Genomic DNA, 18,254 nt, shown 5'->3' on the forward strand with positions numbered 1-18,254 from the left:
TGGATTTTTATGCTATAGGAATCAAGAAACGTATTTCTTGTTGGCAAAAATGTGTTGATTGTAATGGTTCCTATTTTGATTAATAAAGATGTGTTTGAGCCTAGTTATAATGATTTAAAATTCATAGTCTGAAACAGCAATTCCTTTTGCACCAACCTAACAGAAGTTCATTTTAACTGGGAAACACATTTCCTTCTCTTTTGGGAAATTTCTTGTATTATTTCTTTGAGCATTTCTTCTCTCTCTCTCTCTCTTTTTTTTGGTTAATTTCTTTCTGATGTTATTATTAAATAGATGTTGGATCTTATATTTGAGAGATTTCCTCAGCTTTATCTTCTAGGAGAAGAAGTATAGGGCCCTTGGCTTAATATTTAGACTTTTGCTTGTCCTCTTACATAACTCCTGCCTTCAGGCTTTTCAGTATTCTACGAGCTAAGTGTTAATTAGATTTTACTGAGAACAAACCCATTTGCTGCTGCTTTTTTGGGGATAGTCAGCTGTTTGTGCAGAATTAGGCTATGTGGTATCTTCTGAGGTAACGTAGCATCTCTCTGGGTCTGATACTATTTTCAACCCAACATAAGTTCTTTTTTTTTTTTTTTAAAGATTTAATTATTTTATTTATTATTACCCCCCCATTGTCTGTTTTCTGTGTCTATTTGCTGTGCGTTCTTCTTTGTCTGCTTCTGTTGTTGTCAGCAGCACAGGAATCTGTGTTTCTTTTTGTTATGTCAAATTGTTGTCCGCTCTCTGTGTGTGCGGCGCCATTCCTGGGCAGGCTGAATTTCCTTTCGCGTTGGGCAGCTCTCCTTATGGGGCACACTCCTTGCGCATGGGACTCCCCTACACGGAGGACACCCCTGCGTGGCAGGGCACTCCTTGTGCACATCAGCACTGTGCATGGGCCAGCTCCACACAGGTCAAGGAGGCCCGGGATTTGAACCTTGGACCTCCCATGTGGTAGACAGAAGCCCTAACCACTTGGCCAAGTCCGCTTCCCCCAACATAAGTTCTTGATACCAGGTAGCTTAAGTGAGTTCAGGTATTTGCTTCCAGTGACATCTGGTGTCATGGAAAGAAGTACTGACTGAATCAAGGACTGTCTTGCTACTTAACATCGGCTCTGCTCCTTCTAACTTAAGCATCCTAAACAAGGCATTTAACCTCCCTAAGTTTGTACAATGTACATTGTACATTGTAAAATGTGTAGGTTGGAGACAGAGGTTTCCTCAAAATTCTGTTGTTCTAGTCTTTAATAATTTATTTAATTATCTTAGTTGAAACGGTCCTCTTTAACAAAATAGTTGACAGTAAAGTAGGTAGTTATTTATCTTTTTAAAAAATATATTTTTTATTAATTTTAAAAGATGTATAGATCACACAAAATGTTACATTAAAAATACAGGAGATTCCCATATGTCCCTCTCCCCACACCCCCCACTTTTCCCACATCAACAACTTCGTTCATTAGTGTGGTATATTCATTGCATTTGAGAGCTTGTTTGGAGGTTCTAGAAGGGGAGTACAGCTATACCCTTGACCAAAGAATGGTCCTCCTCTAGTGGCTGGAAGTTCGTCCTCTTTGACCGAGCTTGCAGTTTCAGGAGGGACGCACATGGAATGGTGGGAGGACGGGGACACCTGCCTAGCCAGCCCGATCAGCTGAATCAACCCTGGTGATCAATGGGGTGACAGATGTCACAGCCAGATTGCCTTCACATCCCATTCATTGCATTTGATAAATACATTTTGGAGCACTGCTACGCAGCATAGACTATAGTTTACATTGTATTTTACACTCTCTCCGAGTCCATTCAGTGGGAGGCAGAATATGTAATGTCCTGCATCTGTCCCTGCAATATCGTTCAGGACAACTCCAAGGCCCAAAAATGCCCCCATATTACACCTCTTTTTCCCTCTCCCTGTCCACATCAGTGGTATAATTTCTTCCATTGCTAGAGTCACAAAAATTCTGTAGTAGAATACCAATAAGACCACTCTAGTCCATATTTTATTCCTCAGTCCTGAGGACCCTGGAGTGGCTATGCCCAGTCTACCTCTTAATTGAGAGGGGTTTTTGATCCTACGTGGCTGGTGGATGGACTCTCCTGCTTGCAGTTGTGGAGTTATTTTTCTATTTGTTGACACTTGTCTCTTTTCCTTTTCATGCCATCTTGACTGTTGTATGTTATTTTTTTGTATGTCATACGCTTCCTCATATTTTTAAATATATGAATTCACGGGAAGGGTTTGCTCTTTGTACCCAATTCATATATATTCCCTTTTTGCTTATATAAAATATTTGGGATTAACTAGAGTCTATCCCTTGACCAGTTTTCTTAGGTCCTTGTAAAGAATATGAAATGAAGTTTAAGGTTGCTAGTAGTTTTAAATAGTAGTTAAAAAATATCCTGGGAAGTGGATGTGGCTCAAGCAATTGGGCTCCCATCTACCATATAGACGGTCCAGGGTTCTATACCCACGAACTCCTGGTGAAGGCAAGCTGGCCCATGTGGTGACCTGGCCCATGTAGAGTGCTGCCCCATGTGGCAGTGCTGACCCATGCAGAGAGCTGGCACAGCAAGATGACGCAGCAAAGAGAAACACAAAGGAGATGTAATAAGAAATGCAGCAGACCTGGGAGCTAAAGTGGTGCAAGAGAATGATTGCCTGTCTCCCACTCTGGAAGGTCCCAGGATTGGTTCCTGGAGCCGCCTAATGGGAATAAGAGAGACACAGAAGAACACACAGGGAATGGACCAGAGAACAGACAATGGAGGCAGGGGGGAGCAGTAAATAAAATCTTAAATAAAAATACGTGTGTGTGTGTGTATATATATATATCTCCTATTTTAAGGATGTGCAATCAGAATATGGTTTTGTTTTGTTTTTGTTTTTTTATTTTTTATTTATTTCCCCTCCCGCCTTCCCCCACCCTCCTGTTGTCTGCTCTCTGTGTCCATTCACTATGTGTTCGTTGTGCCCACTTGCGTTCTTGTCAGCAGCACCGGGAATCTGAGTCTTTTTTTTTGTTGCATCATCTTCCTGCGTCAGCTCTCCACATGTGCAGTGCCACTCCTGGGCAGGCTGCTTTTCTCACGCAGGTGGCTTTCCTTTCGGGGCGCACTCATTGCACGTGGGGCTCCCTTATGCAGGGGACACCCCTGTGTGGCACAGCACTCCTTGCATTCATCAGCACTGTGCGTGGGCCAGCTCACCACATGGGTCAGGAGGCCCTGGGTTTGAACCCTGGACCTCCCATGTGGTAGGTGGACGCTCTGTCATTTGAGCCAAATCTGCTTCCCAATCAGAATACTTTTATACTAGGATAACTTGGAATAATTTTCTGAGTTTTTGTTACTGTTTCGATGTAAAATTACAGTGTTTTCGGAAGTTTTTTTTTAAGTTTTCTTTTCCAAATTAAATTTTGATTTTGCTATATAAAACATCTACCTTCCAGATTCAAAGCTATTTAAGAATATACATTAAAAGAAGCCTACTAATACTTGTCTAATTAAATAGTCATGTTGTCTAGTTCCTATTAGGTTTTTGGATTATAAAAATTAATATAAGTAGTGCTTCTCAGGTTCTTGGGTAATTTTATATCTTGGTATCTGAAATACATTAATTTAAAAAATTGGTGCCACTATAAATCCAAGGTCTCCAACCTTATCTGGGCTTTCACCATTCAACCTTCCATTTATTTGTTCCCAGTTACCTTTTTCTCCTTTTCTCCACACTGTTTGAGATTGTCATTGCTTGCCTCAGACTTTCCATGTTTTACTCAGTAGACTATCTTGCCTCTTCATTGGTAAAATTGAGGCCATTGTATATGAACCACCAACCATGTTCCTCCTTTTTTCCATCCATATCTTGTTCAAGATAGATATGCAACCTGTTCTTGTTCTCATCCCTTTTTGCTTTCTTAGATCTTATTTGATCATTTTCTCTCTCCATTATCTTCAGCTTCTCAATTGGCTGTTCTTGCTAACCCTAAACAACTACCCACCTCCATATCTTACTGTTGCCCTTTCTTTTCTTTCACTTAGGCAAGTGTTTTGGAAGTTATTTAGCATATTCCTTCTCTAATAGAGGGAATAGATGATATAAGGACAGAAAATATATTAGCTTCTTTTGTCTACTTTATGCCACCAAATTTTTAATTTCTAATTTTTTAACCATTGCTTGTATTGCCTTTTTTTTGCATTTTTTTTTTAAATTAAAAAATAAATTTATTTGCAGCAGTGTCAGGGGCTACATTCTGGTGAGATTTGTAGTTGGGGAGAAGGAGGGAGCTTTAATTAAGATGCTGCAACATATAAGAATTAGGTGGCATTCTTAAATGGCATTTCAAGTCAGTGGAGAAAAGATGAATTATTTAATAGATATTGCTTGAATAATACAGTTGGTTAATGATTTGTAAAATAAAATTAGGTCTAGCCCACACTTATCAAAGTAAGTTTCATATTTAGAAGTAATTTTGGAAAAACTGAAAAATGATTATTTCATGGATCTCAAATGAGAAAGGCCTTTCTTAGCATATAAAAGAAGTAAACGGCAAATAAATGGTTTTTACTACATAAAAATTGAGTCTTTTTGTTAGAAACTTATTACACATTGAGACAAATGATAACCTTGGCAAACTGTCCCCCAAAGTAAAAATATTTTTTGTTAAATCAGTATGGATAGGAGCTCTTAAAAATCTGTCAGATAATCTCTCTGCTCCCTAAAAATTTGGAACTGCTAAAGTATGTTAACAGAGAATATATATATTTCAGTGTTCATATTAAAAGATGGTCTTAGTAATCAGAGAAATGCCAAGGTGATTCAGTGGCTACCAAATTAGCAAAGATTTGAGAAATGAAAAAAAAATCAATTTTGAAGAATATATATTCTGATTAGGCACTCATACTGAGTAGGAGAATAAACTGATGTAAACTTTGTAGAGGCAAATCTGGTAATATAGCAAAAGCTTCATATATTATTTGAACTAATTATTTACTTTCTAAGCACTTGTCCCAAGGGCATAATTATGGGTACACAAATTTATGTGTATTTCAGTAAATGTTGAGTACCTACCATCTGCTGGGTAATGCTCTAGGCTCCATGGTGGTGTGCTAGCCACAGGGTCTGTTCCCTAAAGGAGCTTACAGTTTAGAGGGATAGACAAACACATAACAATAAAAGTAATAATGAGTTGGATAAATGCTTTGGAGGAAATAAGTATGATGTTGTGATAAAGAATAATTAAGGGAGCCTACTTAGATTGTTCAGTTAGGAAAAGCAGTAGGGGAGCTGCTTTGACTACAGGGATTCTTAGCAGTGTTCATTTGGAATATCAGTAACATTAACTTTGATTCAGTAGCTCCTCAGACAAGCTCATGACACTAAATTTCTGAATCTGCAGTTCCTTTTGTACTGAGGAGTATTACTATGGAAACAGCCCTTCATCAGTTGAGTAAAACTAACATGTCTCGTCAAGATCTAAACCCAGCTCATGTTCTCTATTAGTGAGCAGACAGTCCAACAGTAGGTGAATACTGCTTCATTATGAAGAGCCAAGATCAAAGACCTGAAAGTGAAGTCTGTATGAATGTTTGACTGTCCAAAGCCAGTTATCAGTATGGTAACTTTTCTGACACCACCTATTTAAAACCCAGAAGGTCTAGAAGGCCTGCATTTGTACTGAAAATCAAGATAAGCAAATCTTTTCCCTTCTCCACCAGAGTTTTTTGTCATCCTTGAGCTTGGCTTAGTATATCTATGTTATCCTTTTGACAGGTGTACTTTCCCAAGCTCCCTGACTGAAACTGTTACTGGACCTAGCCCTGCATTTTCACTTGGGAGTGGAGTGAGATAAGAGGTAGTTGCACTTGGCCCTCCCATCTAATCCATGCTTTTTATATCTATTCACTGTGCCAGACTAGAGCTATGCTCAGCAGGGTCTTTCTTGATTGTCTTTGGCTGTAATTTTACTAAGATAGTAAGAATCTTGTTAAATAGTAGGTATCAGGAAAGTTACATACTGATAACAATGATAGTCAACAATGGGGGCTAGTTAAATTGTAACTAGTTAAAATTTAATTAGCTAAATTATAGTGCCTGGCAGAGTCTGCCCTAGAAATCACTTTTTCACTTTATACAGGTTTCTGATCAAACATTCCCTCAGTGAGACCTTTTCTGACACCCTTGTGTCTGATTTTATAGAATCCAAGAAACCATTGTTTGCATGTCACACCATTATTACCAACTTAAGAAAAGCCACCCCCAGTTGAGTGGGCACAGTGTTAAGATACCTGTGATTTGTGACATGAATGCTGATTTTAGATTTGTTAAAATGTTAGATTTGTTCAAATGAAGTACTGTAAGTAATTGATGAAATACTGTAAAATTGCACACCTTTCCTGCCCTGTTTGCAGTTGCTCTGTTGGCTTGTCACTTCTAGTAAAATGTAAGCTTGGTGAAGATAGACTTTTTTTTTCTTTTCTTTTCTTTTCTTAAACTACTGATTTGTCAGTGCCAGGAATAGTACCTGGTAAATAATAGGCATAATGAATGCTATTGGCTGAATGATGGAACAGGTGTAAATTTTGTGGGCCTTAAGGAACAAAGAATATATTTGTATTTTAGTATTCTTTAAAAAATACAGTTTTCTAGAAAAGACTAGGTACAAAGGTATTATAGAAAGAATTCAGGTGGATGCCAGAGCTTGCAAATTTCAGGTTTGTACTTAAATATAAGACCTCATTTCAGTGATTTTCTTTTTTTTGGAATTTCAACCCTATCATTGATTTTTACATGACACTCTTTTCTTTGTTTAGAAAAGGTATATATTGCCCTTAAAATTTTAACAAGAAATTGAGGAAAAAGACTTTTCTTCTCTAATTAGAAGATGAAAACCTAAGAGAATCATAAGTATTCCATAGTTGACCTGCCTTCATTGAATTTTTCCCTTTTACGTTGATAGCACTGAGTAGAAATCACATTGTGTCGTGACATTACCTGTCACAGGTAATACAAAAGTAATAGTTTATAATAGAAAAACTTGAAAACCAAAAAAATCCTTAAATACAATATAATTTTATAATTCAGGGGTAATTAGCATTTTATATATATCTATCAACACAAAACATGTAGTTGAAAACATACTTCTTTGTAGCCTTATTCACTCAACATTGGCTGATTTTTCCCATGTCCTTGTATAGTCTTCCAGCCAAGATGTTGGGAAGCAGATTTGGCTCAATGGATAGAGCATCTGCCCACCACATGGAGGTCTAGGGCCTCCTGACCCGGGTGGTGAGCTGGCCCACTCACAGTGCTCATGTGTGCAAGGAGTGCCCTGCCACGCAGGAGTGTTCTCTGCGTAGGGAAGCCCCACGCTCCAGGAGTGCGCCCTATAAGGAGAGCCGCCCTGTGCGAAGAAAGCGCAACCTGCCGTGGAGTGGCCTCGCACACAGGAAGAGCTGAGGCAGCAAGATTATGCAACAGCAACAACAACAACAACAACAACAACAAAAGACACTTTCCCGGTTCCTCTGTTGAGAATCCAAGTGGACACAGAAGAACACACAGCGAGTGGACACAGAACAGACAGTGGGGTGGGGGGAGAGAAATAAATTAAAAAAACAACAAAAAAAAATCCCCAAAACCCAAGATGTTTGGCTGTATAATCACATGGGTTAATCTAGTGTATCCCAGTATTCTCGAGTTCATGGAATTAAAGAGCCGGGGTATGGACCTGGTTTATTTTCTGAGGAATTAAATTTTTGTCCTGCCTTTTTAATACCTAGCATGTTAAATACTGATCTTTCAGGTAAATATCTTTAGAGAGCACCACTAGGTCCAGAAAATCCCCACTGCTTTAAGGTGTCTGAAGTGCTTGCTTATTCTTCCCTGTTGAGGCTTACCCATATTAGTAGTAGAAAAACCTGGTTTCTCTTTGCTGTCTGTAAAGCAAGTGTTACCACATGGTTTCTTTTTTTTAGTTTTAAAGATTTATTTATTTCTCCCTCTCCCTTATACCTGTTCCCTCCTTCTCCTCCTGTTGTCTGTTTGCTGTCCATTTGCTGTGTGTTCTTCTGTGTCTGCTTGTATTCTCATTAGGCTGCTCTGGGAACCAATCCTGGGACTTTCTGGAGTGGGAGAGAGGTGATTACTCTCTTGTACCACCTCAACTCCCTGTTCTGCTACGTCTTCTTATTTTCTCTCCTATGTGTTTCTTGTTGCATCATCTTGCTGCACCAACTCTCACTCGGCCAGCAGCCCTGCATGGGGTGGTTTTCCCGCGCTAGGCGGCATTCCCACTTGGGGGCACTCCTGTGCGGGGTAGCATTCCAGCATGGGCCTGCAATCCACGTGGGCCAGCTTGCCCCTCACCAGAAGACCCTGAGCATCAAACCCTGGACCCCTTCCTGTATAGTAGACGGGAGCCCAATTGGTTGAGTCACATTTGTTCCCCACCACATGGTTTCTAATGTTTATTGCTGATACATAAATCCTTAACTTTTAATGTGTCCCTGTCTTGCTATTCTGGAATTTATGTTTTGTTCTATGATGAAAATTATGAAATACGGAATCATGACTTTTAGAATATATGCATCTTTTTTTATAGGTATTTTAAAAATACACCTTTTTAAAATGCTTTTCTTTATTGAATTTTATCATTCATATATGAACATCCATAAACAAAAGTATATGGTTGGAGGTGGATGTGGCTCAAGTGATTGGGCTCCCTTTTATCATATGGGAGGTCCAGGATTTGGTTCCTGGGGCCTCCTGGGGAAGGCAAGCTGGCCCACACGGAATGCTGGCCTGTGCAGGAGTGCTGGCCCATGTGGAGAGCTGGTGCAGCAAGATGACGCAACCAAAAGAGACAGAGATAATAAGAGACATAGCAAACCAGGGAACTGAGGTGGTGCAAGAGATGAGCTCCTCTCTCCCATTCTGGAGGGTCCCAGGATCAGTTCCCGGTTATACCTAAAGAGAAGACAAGCAGACACAGAAGATGCACAGCTAATGGGCACAGAGAGCAGACAACGGGGGGTGGGTTGAGGGAAATAAATAAATAAATCTTTAAAAAGAAAAAGACTGGAAATGGTCCAAATGCCCATCATTGCAAGTGATGAGCAAATAAATTATTTTAAAAAAAAAGTATATAGTAAAAGTTGTGAACTTAAAAAACAAACATGCGTATCATCATAAAGGCTCCTATAGGTTACCCCACCACCACCATCTTACATTATTGTATAACAATAATTGTATATCAATTATTATGTAATAGTTGTTACAATAAAAAAGCATTGTTAAAACATTACAACTATACCCAATATCTTATATTTCGTGAAAACGCACCTACTTTTTCAGTGAAGAAAAATTAAATATTTTAATATTAATCTTGTTTGGAAAAATTTGAGACCCTTTGGAAAATTTGGTAAAGTATTTCAAGCTATTCTTAGAAAGTAAAACAACTCTTAATTTTTTTTAGAAGTCAGTGAAAGGATTCTATTTTGCAAAGCTGTACTATGAAGCTAAAGAATACGATCTTGCAAAAAAGTAAGTACCAAACTGTAAACATTCTTTGTGTTTTTTAAAACCAATACCTTACCTCATGTTGTACTTTGAAGTAAGTAATTTTATGTTCTTTAGTACTTCTTCCTAAGTGGGTCCTGGAAAGAAGATATTTATCACTCATTGAGACTAATGTTAAGTATCAGTCTGGAAATGATTATTTTCTCTGAGTTTGCAAAATAACAAAAGGCAAGAAATTGGCTTAAAACTCCTTTTCTAAAATTTGTCCAGGTTAGAGTAAACAAGAACCATACTTCTATCTTATTTGGGAAATTGTTGTTATTTAGTATTTTTAACTTAAAAAATATTTATTAAAACACTTTCTCATTTCAATGCAAAACTGTTCTTTACCAAAATGTGATCAGGAAAAGAAAGCAGTTTATGCATTAACTTCTTATGTGGAGGTAGCACTAGCAAAAACATTTGATAAATGGAGCATTTAATGGTTGAGTATAATCAGTTCTGTGTGTGTGTGTGTGTGTTTTAAGTACTACCCATTTTTTCTTTTATATACGTTTGAGTTAGGTTCATGTTCCAGTTTAAATAATGGTAGCAAATAATTAAAGTAACTGTAAATTAGTTAAGTGGCTGCTTTGGTTTAAGATGTACTCTTCGGTTAGCATTTAAGTATGGTTCTAAATTTGATAATTTAAAGATGATTTATTTTTGCATCATTGTTATTTTTTAAAACAGATACATATCTACATATATTAATGTGCAAGAGAGGGATCCCAAAGCTCACAGGTTTCTGGGTCTTCTTTATGAAGCAGAGGAAAACATTGACAAAGCTGTTGAATGTTACAAGGTAAACTGTGTACGTTTAAAATGTAGCCTTTGCACAGCCAAAAACACATGATGCCCAGAGTAATTTATATAAGGAATAGTTCAAATATGTCTTACAAATGCCATGAATACACATTGGTATAATAGGACTATTAAATGAAACATCTTGAAATTGATTAAGAAATTGTCTCAAAAGTATACTATTATTTATCATTAAGAGACTAGCACTTGTAAGAGAAGATTAATTAGAAACCTCTCAATTTAAAGCTTTAATTTTTGTTTTGGCATTTACCTAATGTAATTTTTTATTTGATTTATCTCCAAAAATTTCCAAGACAATTTAAGTTTATAACAACTTTGAAATAACATCATTTAGGAATACAGTTTTTAATGGGTGCAGTGATATTTTTAGGTTCTGGATGCATGTATATATTTTAAGAATCCTGTTAATTTATTTCTTTTTTGGATATTAGCGTTCTGTGGAATTAAACCCAACACAAAAAGATCTTGTGTTGAAGATTGCAGAATTGCTTTGTAAAAATGACGTTACTGATGGAAGAGCAAAATATTGGGTTGAAAGAGCAGCTAAACTTTTCCCAGGAAATCCTTCAATTTATAAACTAAAGGTAAAAATAATAAAATCTATTTTAAATACTTTTTCTAATTTTTGGAGTTTTAGTTACTTTGCAGTAGCATATCTTAATCTGTTACATATGTTTGTGTGTTTCTGTGCATGTGTTTCCTTGAAAATATTTTCCTTTACAAATTTCTTTTAAAACTTTCTGAGTGGAGACTGCCTAAAGTCTATGGTAACTATTACCTAAAAATGTAAAGGATTGTCTTGTGGGATAGTGAGGTTTTCAAGTGAAGGTTAAAAGACAGTTTCCTCAGTATGTTGTAGAGGTAATCACTAAAAATGATAGGAAGTTTTTGCTAATGTATTGTTAACTGATCCTGATTATTATTCTTTACTGATTATAATACTTCATTGAGTAACAGTAATAGTAAACTAAGTAAACTAAGTAAACTAAAACTAAATTAATAGTTTACTAAGTCATTCTTTTTTTTTTTCCCTTTGAAGAAAATTCTTCAAAATGTGCTAAGCAAACAGGATTTTAAATTTTAATAGTTCCCCCCTCCCCCATTATACATGCTTCTGATGGAATTTTTTTTAACTTTTTATTTTGAAATAATTATAGATTCACAATTTGTTGCAAAGATAGTACAGATGGATTCTGTATACCCTTCATCCAATTTCCTCCAATGGTTACATCTTACATAACTATATCAAAATTAGGCATTAGACATTGTTGCAAAATGTGTGTATAATTTTAATTTTTTACGTGTGTAGATTCCTGTAACTACCACCACAATCAAGATGCAGAACAGAGCCACCACAGAGATCTCCCATTTGCTGCCACTTTTGTAGTCACCCCCACCTGCACTTTCTCAACATCTCCAACCCCTAGCAACCACTGATTTGTTCTTCATCTCCATAGTTTTGTCATTTTTATGAATGGAATCATATATATCTGACCTTTTATGGTTTTGGTTTTTTTTCACTCAGCCTAATGCTCTTGACAGCCATTGAAGTTGTTACGTATATCAACAGTTTGGTGAATAGTATTCCATGATATGGATGTACCATAGTTTGTTTAAGCATTTATTTATTCAGGTAATTTTTGGTTGTATCTAGTTCTTGGCTATTGGAAGTCTGCTCTGAAGAGTCATGCACAGGTTTTAAAATCTAAAGTATTAAGAAAAATCTTAGAGATAATCACTAGTAACATGTTACTGTGATAAGCAACTGGGTTATAAATATTAGTCTAAAATGTTAGGTATAAGGGTGCAGATTTCTTTACTTATGTTATCTTTGTATTATGACTCACATGTAATTCCCATATTGGATATGATCATCCAGTTCATTCAGTTACAGTGGCATTAAGGAATGTATGTGGTAGTAAGGGATTATTTTTCATGCGTTGTAACAACAGAGTAATGTTTCTGAAGCATTCTGATATCCTTTAATATAACCCTTTAAGTCATTGTCACTTAAGGCTAAACCTTTCTTATATCAGATTCTTTTTCATTTTTTGGAATTGAAATTCTAAAGATTTATAACTGCTGTGCAGAATAATCCTATTCTAAAATTTAAAGCTTATTCAGGTAAGTATTCTGAGTTTGAGTGATAATGTTACTGGTGACAGAGAGGAATGGGATACTGAGCACTAATGGAAGTCTGCTAGGTAGAGGGAGGGAGATGAGTACAATTAAATAATGGCAAAATGAAATATACAGATAGTGGCTTTAGATTTTCTCAGTGAAGGATTAATCAGGATCATAAACAAGGTGAGGGTTTAAGGAGCATATAGGAAATTTGCGGAGAGAGTGAGAAGGCATCAAGTAATCTTTTCATGGAATGGAGAAAGTAAGTATGTTAAAAAGTATGGTAGTATTTTGTTCTAGGCAATATCAAATTGAGGTTTGAGATAATGAAAGTGAGAACAGCTAGACCGATTACGATTTCCCAAATTCCTGCCCCCAATTGTTCAAGTATTAGTGCGAAAACACAGAGAGAGCAGGTGGTAGGGTTCATCTAAGGAAAGTTAGAGGGGATTTAGTTGAGGGTAGCAACAAGCAAGCAGTAATTGTAGATATAAGTGATTATAGCATCTTAGCTTGACAGAGAAGGAAAAGTATGTACATGTGTGGGTTTTTGATGAATAATTAAAACTTGGTGATGTCAGTGTATTGAAAGGAGCTTTTCATGTATTAGAGGAATATGTATGGTAATGAGAGTACTTGAGCCCCCTTTGAGCTAGAGGAAGAGAGGTATAGTGGTCTGAGCAGTCTACCCAAAATAAAGATTTTGAAGGCATATGCCAGTGGCAAATGTGTGGCTAAGACTGGATTGTAGGAAAGTGTTACAGAAGATGACCTGACTAAAGAACTAAATGGCCAGGTTGTTATTTATCTTTTATATCTTCATTGCTAATACCAGAGAAAACTGTTGAGAAGAGTGTTCTAGTTGTTAACAAGGAGGAATGAGTGGAGTAGCTGGATATTATGTCCTTTATAGAATAGGGAACTTGATAAAGGGTGTGGAGGAGATACGGTTTGGAAATGGCAATGCGGAGTGATTAGACTAAAAACCCCACTTCCTCTCCTTGTGTGTACACTACCATGCTACCATGGCCGAGAGGCGATGGGGAATATCTTGAGGTGATACTCAGTTCATTTAAGGCCAGGAGGTAAGGAGACTGCTAAGGAGAAGATGGAGATAATGAAAGAGAAGGAGTTTCAAAGCAGGAGTGGAGGGTGTTGGGGGATTGAATCTGAAGTAGTGATTTACAGAGCAGTTTGAAGATAAGAACCCTAGTGATGAAGATTGACTGGGGAAGCTTAGATTTCCGGGTGATAACTGGGGTGTATAGGCATGTGGGGCAATAGTGCTGGTAGTTTTTGAGGTGAATATGAGCAACTGCAACTATTTGGGTAATCCCAAAGGTTTCTCTTTAGGAAAAGTTATTGAGGCTTAGCTTATGGGCTAGAAGCAAAACTCTGAAGGCCCTTAGTATGGTATGTAAGATGATACTTTTGATGGAAACTTCCAAAGGCTAAAATGGTACTCATAGGAACCATTACATGTTTAAAATGGCACAGGTATTTCTCTAAATTGTGGGGTTTTTTTTGTTTGTTTTTTACTAGGAACAACTTTTAGATTGTAAAGGTGAAGATGGATGGAATAAGCTTTTTGACTTGATTCAATCAGAACTCTATGCAAGACCTGATGATGTCCATGTGAACATCCGACTAGTGGAGCTCTATCGGTCAAACAAAAGATTGAAGGATGCTGTGGCCCACTGCCACGAGGCAGAGAGAAGCATAGCTTTGCGTTCAAGTTTAGAATGGAATTCGTGTGTTGTACAGACCCTTAAGGTTGGTAAAATCTGTTGAATCTCTTATGTTTCTATACAGACTGTTACCACTTACCCCTTCATACTTAAAGCAGTTCCCTCTAAGAGTTAACTTTCTTTCATCTATGTAGAGCAAATGTGATATAAAATTTTTACCAGGATGATTTCTATTTATAGTGGACATTGTGTAGGATAAATATGACAAATATATATGTTTTTACTGTTTTATAAAGATGATGTAAAAATTAGTATAACCCCAGAAAAAGCCAAAGTAGACAAAACCCTAGGTGCTGATTCTCCTGAACGCTGTGGAGACCCACAGAGTATATGGTCATGGCAGATGGATTTGGAGTTCTATGCCATGTCAGAGGGCTCTACTTTGGAATTTGTGTTCCTGAGTGTGATGGAGCTGGACTCAGATGTGACCTTTTTACACATGCCTCTTATGCCATTTTTACTGAACCTGTGGTTGGCACTAGGGATGGTGTATATTCAGGGGATTTGAATCTCTGCACTGCCCATGTGCCAGCTGGGCCCTTAGCCTCAGCAAAGTTGCAACCTCTACTCTCTGGTTCATTGGACTTAACCCAGGTCAGTTAACAGGGAGTTGAAAATGGTCAGCCACCACACGAGGGAATCAAGAGTGCCTACAACTGCAAGCAAAAGAATTGCATCCATCATCCATGTGGAATCTAAGCCCACTCTTGATCTAGAGGTGGAGTGGATATCACCATCCCAGGGTCCACAGAATGGAGGAATAAAATATGGATTAGAGTAGACTTACTGATATTCTACTATAAAACTATTGTTAACAGTAATAGAAGAAATTGTAGTGTTGAGGTGGAGAAAGTGGCCACAAAGTTGCCCACAGTAGAGGGCAGGGAGAGGAAAGAAGAGATGTGATGTGGGGGCATTTTTGGGACTTTGAGTTGTCCTAAAAGATATTGCTGGGTCAGATGCTGGACGTTATATATCCTGCCATAACCCACTGAATGTACTGGGGGAGAGTATGAACTATAGGGTAAACTATTATCCATGTGGTGCAGCAGTGCTCCAAAATGTGTTCACCGAGTGCGATGAGTGTGCCACAATGATGGGGTAGGTTGTTGGTGTGGGAGGAGTGGGGTGGGGAGGTGGGGGGTATACGGGGACCTCTTATGTTTTTTAATGTAACATTTTTTGAGATGTATATATCTTCAAAAATATACAATTTATAAAAATTGTGGGGGTGGGGAGTGGGTTATATGGGAACCTCTTAGGTTTTTTTTTTTAAAGATTTATTTTTTATTTCTATCCCTTTCCTCCGCCCCCCGGCCCCAATTGTCTGCTTTCTGTGTCCATTCGCTGTGTGTTCGTTTGTGACCACTTCTTTCTTTTATCAGCAGCACCGGAAATCTGTGTGGTTTTTTTTTTTTTCTGTGTTTCTTTTTGTTGCATCATCTTGTGTCATTTCTCCATGTGTGCCATGCCATTCTTGGGCAGGCTGCACTTTCGTGCTGGGCGGCTCTCCTTATGGGGCGCACTCCTTGTGCGTGGGGCTCCCCTACACAGGGGACACCCCTGTGTGGCAGGGCATTCCTTGTGCGCATCAGCATTGCGCATGGGCCGCCTCCACATGGGTAAAGGAGGCCCAGGGTTAGAACCTTGGGCCTCCCATGTGGTAGGTGGACGCCCTATCCATTGGTCCAAGTCCTCTTCCCTTCTTAAGTTTTTTAATGTAATGTTCTTTGTGATCTGTTAACTTTAATAAAAAAAAAAAAAAGCAAAAAAAATTAATGTAGTTTGTAGTTTCACAAATGTTATAGGAATGGATAAAGGGAGTCAGGCATAAAATGATAATTTTGTAAGATTTGAGAGTTTTGTAACTTTCTGTTCTTTTTACAAAACAGGAATATCTGGAATCTTCACAGTGTTTGGAGTCTGATAAAAGTAACTGGCGAGCAACCAATAAAGACTTACTTCTGGCCTATGCTAACCTTATGCTTCTTACGCTTTCCACTAGAGATGTTCAGGAAAGCAGAGAATTACTGGAAAGGTATGTTGACTTGAGATCACTTTTAGTGTAAATGGCAGATAATCTATAATTATCAATTATAATATTGATACCCAAATATGTGAGTTATGTGCTTACAATTTGAATATGGTATATCTAATTTGAGAAATTCCAGCTCTGAATGAAATAACAAAACCATATGATCAGAAGTAGAAATTATTCTAGTTTCCCAACTTCATTCTGGTTTATTTGAAATGTTAACTTATAATCAGTAATCTCATTTGATTTGTATCTTTTCTATGATCGGAGGCTAGAAATAACTGTTTTGGAATAAGATAAATTTGAAGTATAAGTATGCAGGATAAAAATAAACACTAGAAGATTCATAATTTGTAAAAAAGTAAGGATTATTAGGTTTTGCATGTGAAAGATGAAACTTGAAATAAACTATTTTATTTTGAATTAAAGAATGAAACCATGTTTATTCACAACATAATAGGTGTGGACTACCTCTTTAATATTTTAATATTACAGTTTTGATAGTGCTCTTCAGTCTGTGAAATCTTCTGTGGGCGGAAATGATGAACTCTCAGCAACATTCTTAGAAATGAAAGGACATTTCTACATGCATGCTGGTTCTCTGCTTTTGAAGATGGGTCAGCATAGTAATATACAATGGCGAGCTCTCTCTGAGCTGGCGGCATTGTGCTATCTGATAGCATTTCAGGTAAACTTTTCCTAGTTTTGGGTATAGTTAATTTGATTCAGACTCTGCTGTGTTTCATATGTAGTTGTATCATGGTGTAATGGAACTATGTCAGCAAACCTGTAGCATTAAAGTTAAAATGGAATATTTAACTTGATAGGTGAAAAATAAGATTTACACAATACTGATGATGCTGGTGAAATAGATACATTGATGCATTGCTGGTGGCATTTACAATGCTGTGGCTTGCTTGAAAAACAGTTTGAAGAGGTTTGATCTTTTTACTCTATTTTTATGATCCCATAATCTCAAATATGTATAAAATTTGATCAAAAAAGGTAGCATGACTTGGATAAAGACCTAAATAGATAAATTTTGGAGAATGGTTGTATGAACTATGATAGAAGAATGATTATCACAGTCATTTTAATATGTTAATTGAAAAATGTATAGGTATATATAACATGATAGTACATTATATATAACAGTATTTTATTACATCTCTGAAAATGTAAAACTTTCCCATCAAATATGACAAGAAGGAAATTTGCCAGAATGTCAACTACTGTTTTTAATTTTTATTTATTTTTATTTATTTCTCTCCCCTTCACCCTTCCCCTGGTTGTCTGTTCTCTGTGTCCATTCTCTGTGTGGTCTTCTGTGACGACTTCTATCCTTAACAGTGGCATCGGGAATCTGTGTTTCTTTTTGTTGCATCATCTTGCTGTGTCAGCTCTCCGTGTGTGCAGCGCCATTCCTGGGCAGGCTGTACTTTCTTTCACACTGGGCGACTCTCCTTACAGGGCGCACTCCTTGTGCTTGGGGCTCCCCTATGTGGGGGACACCCCTGCATGGCATGGCACTCCTTGCGCGCTTCAGCACTGTGCATGGGCCAGCTCCACATGGGTCAGGGAGGCTCGAGGTTTGAACTGCAGACCTCCCATGTGGTAGGCGGACGCCCTATCCATTGGGCCAAGTCCGCTTCCCAGCCACTGTTTTTAGATCATGAGATGCTGGCTAATATTCCTTCCCCAGCCCATTTTTGTAGTTTTAATATTTTTTTCCAGTAAGCTTGCATTACTTCTTATATAAAAGGAAGTAAGCAGTCTCCTCAAAAAGCATTAAGCTAGACTTACAAAAGTGGTTGCTGGCTTTATTAAATAAAAGTTTTCCTGGGGCAAAAAAAGATTCCTGTATTTACTGTAAGAGTGAATTTTTAGAACTTTCTCTATGTAGTTCATATTGTTTAGCTCTTTTAAAAACACTGTTGATTTGGCCCACAATGTTA

At 37.6% G+C, this 18,254-nt stretch overlaps 1 protein-coding gene across 7 annotated transcripts in view; it reads left to right on the plus strand.

The window, feature by feature from the left end:
• LOC101429037 (E3 SUMO-protein ligase RanBP2) overlaps nt 1-18,254 on the plus strand; it is a 70,381-nt gene that overhangs the window by 8,195 nt on the left and 43,932 nt on the right. For 4 of the 7 annotated variants that reach the window (XM_058278313.2, XM_058278314.2, XM_058278316.2 and 1 more), the window contains exons 2-7: nt 9,485-9,552; nt 10,261-10,372; nt 10,824-10,976; nt 14,059-14,289; nt 16,157-16,302; nt 16,795-16,987. In XM_058278313.2, coding sequence (XP_058134296.1) covers nt 9,485-9,552; nt 10,261-10,372; nt 10,824-10,976; nt 14,059-14,289; nt 16,157-16,302; nt 16,795-16,987 — 903 coding nt within the window. The remainder of the gene's footprint in view (nt 1-9,484; nt 9,553-10,260; nt 10,373-10,823; nt 10,977-14,058; nt 14,290-16,156; nt 16,303-16,794; nt 16,988-18,254) is intronic. The other 3 variants (XM_058278315.2, XM_058278317.2, XM_058278320.2) reach the window with 1 other exon arrangement.

Source organism: Dasypus novemcinctus, chromosome 17 (assembly GCF_030445035.2).
Source record: "Dasypus novemcinctus isolate mDasNov1 chromosome 17, mDasNov1.1.hap2, whole genome shotgun sequence".
NCBI lineage: Eukaryota > Metazoa > Chordata > Mammalia > Cingulata > Dasypodidae > Dasypus > Dasypus novemcinctus.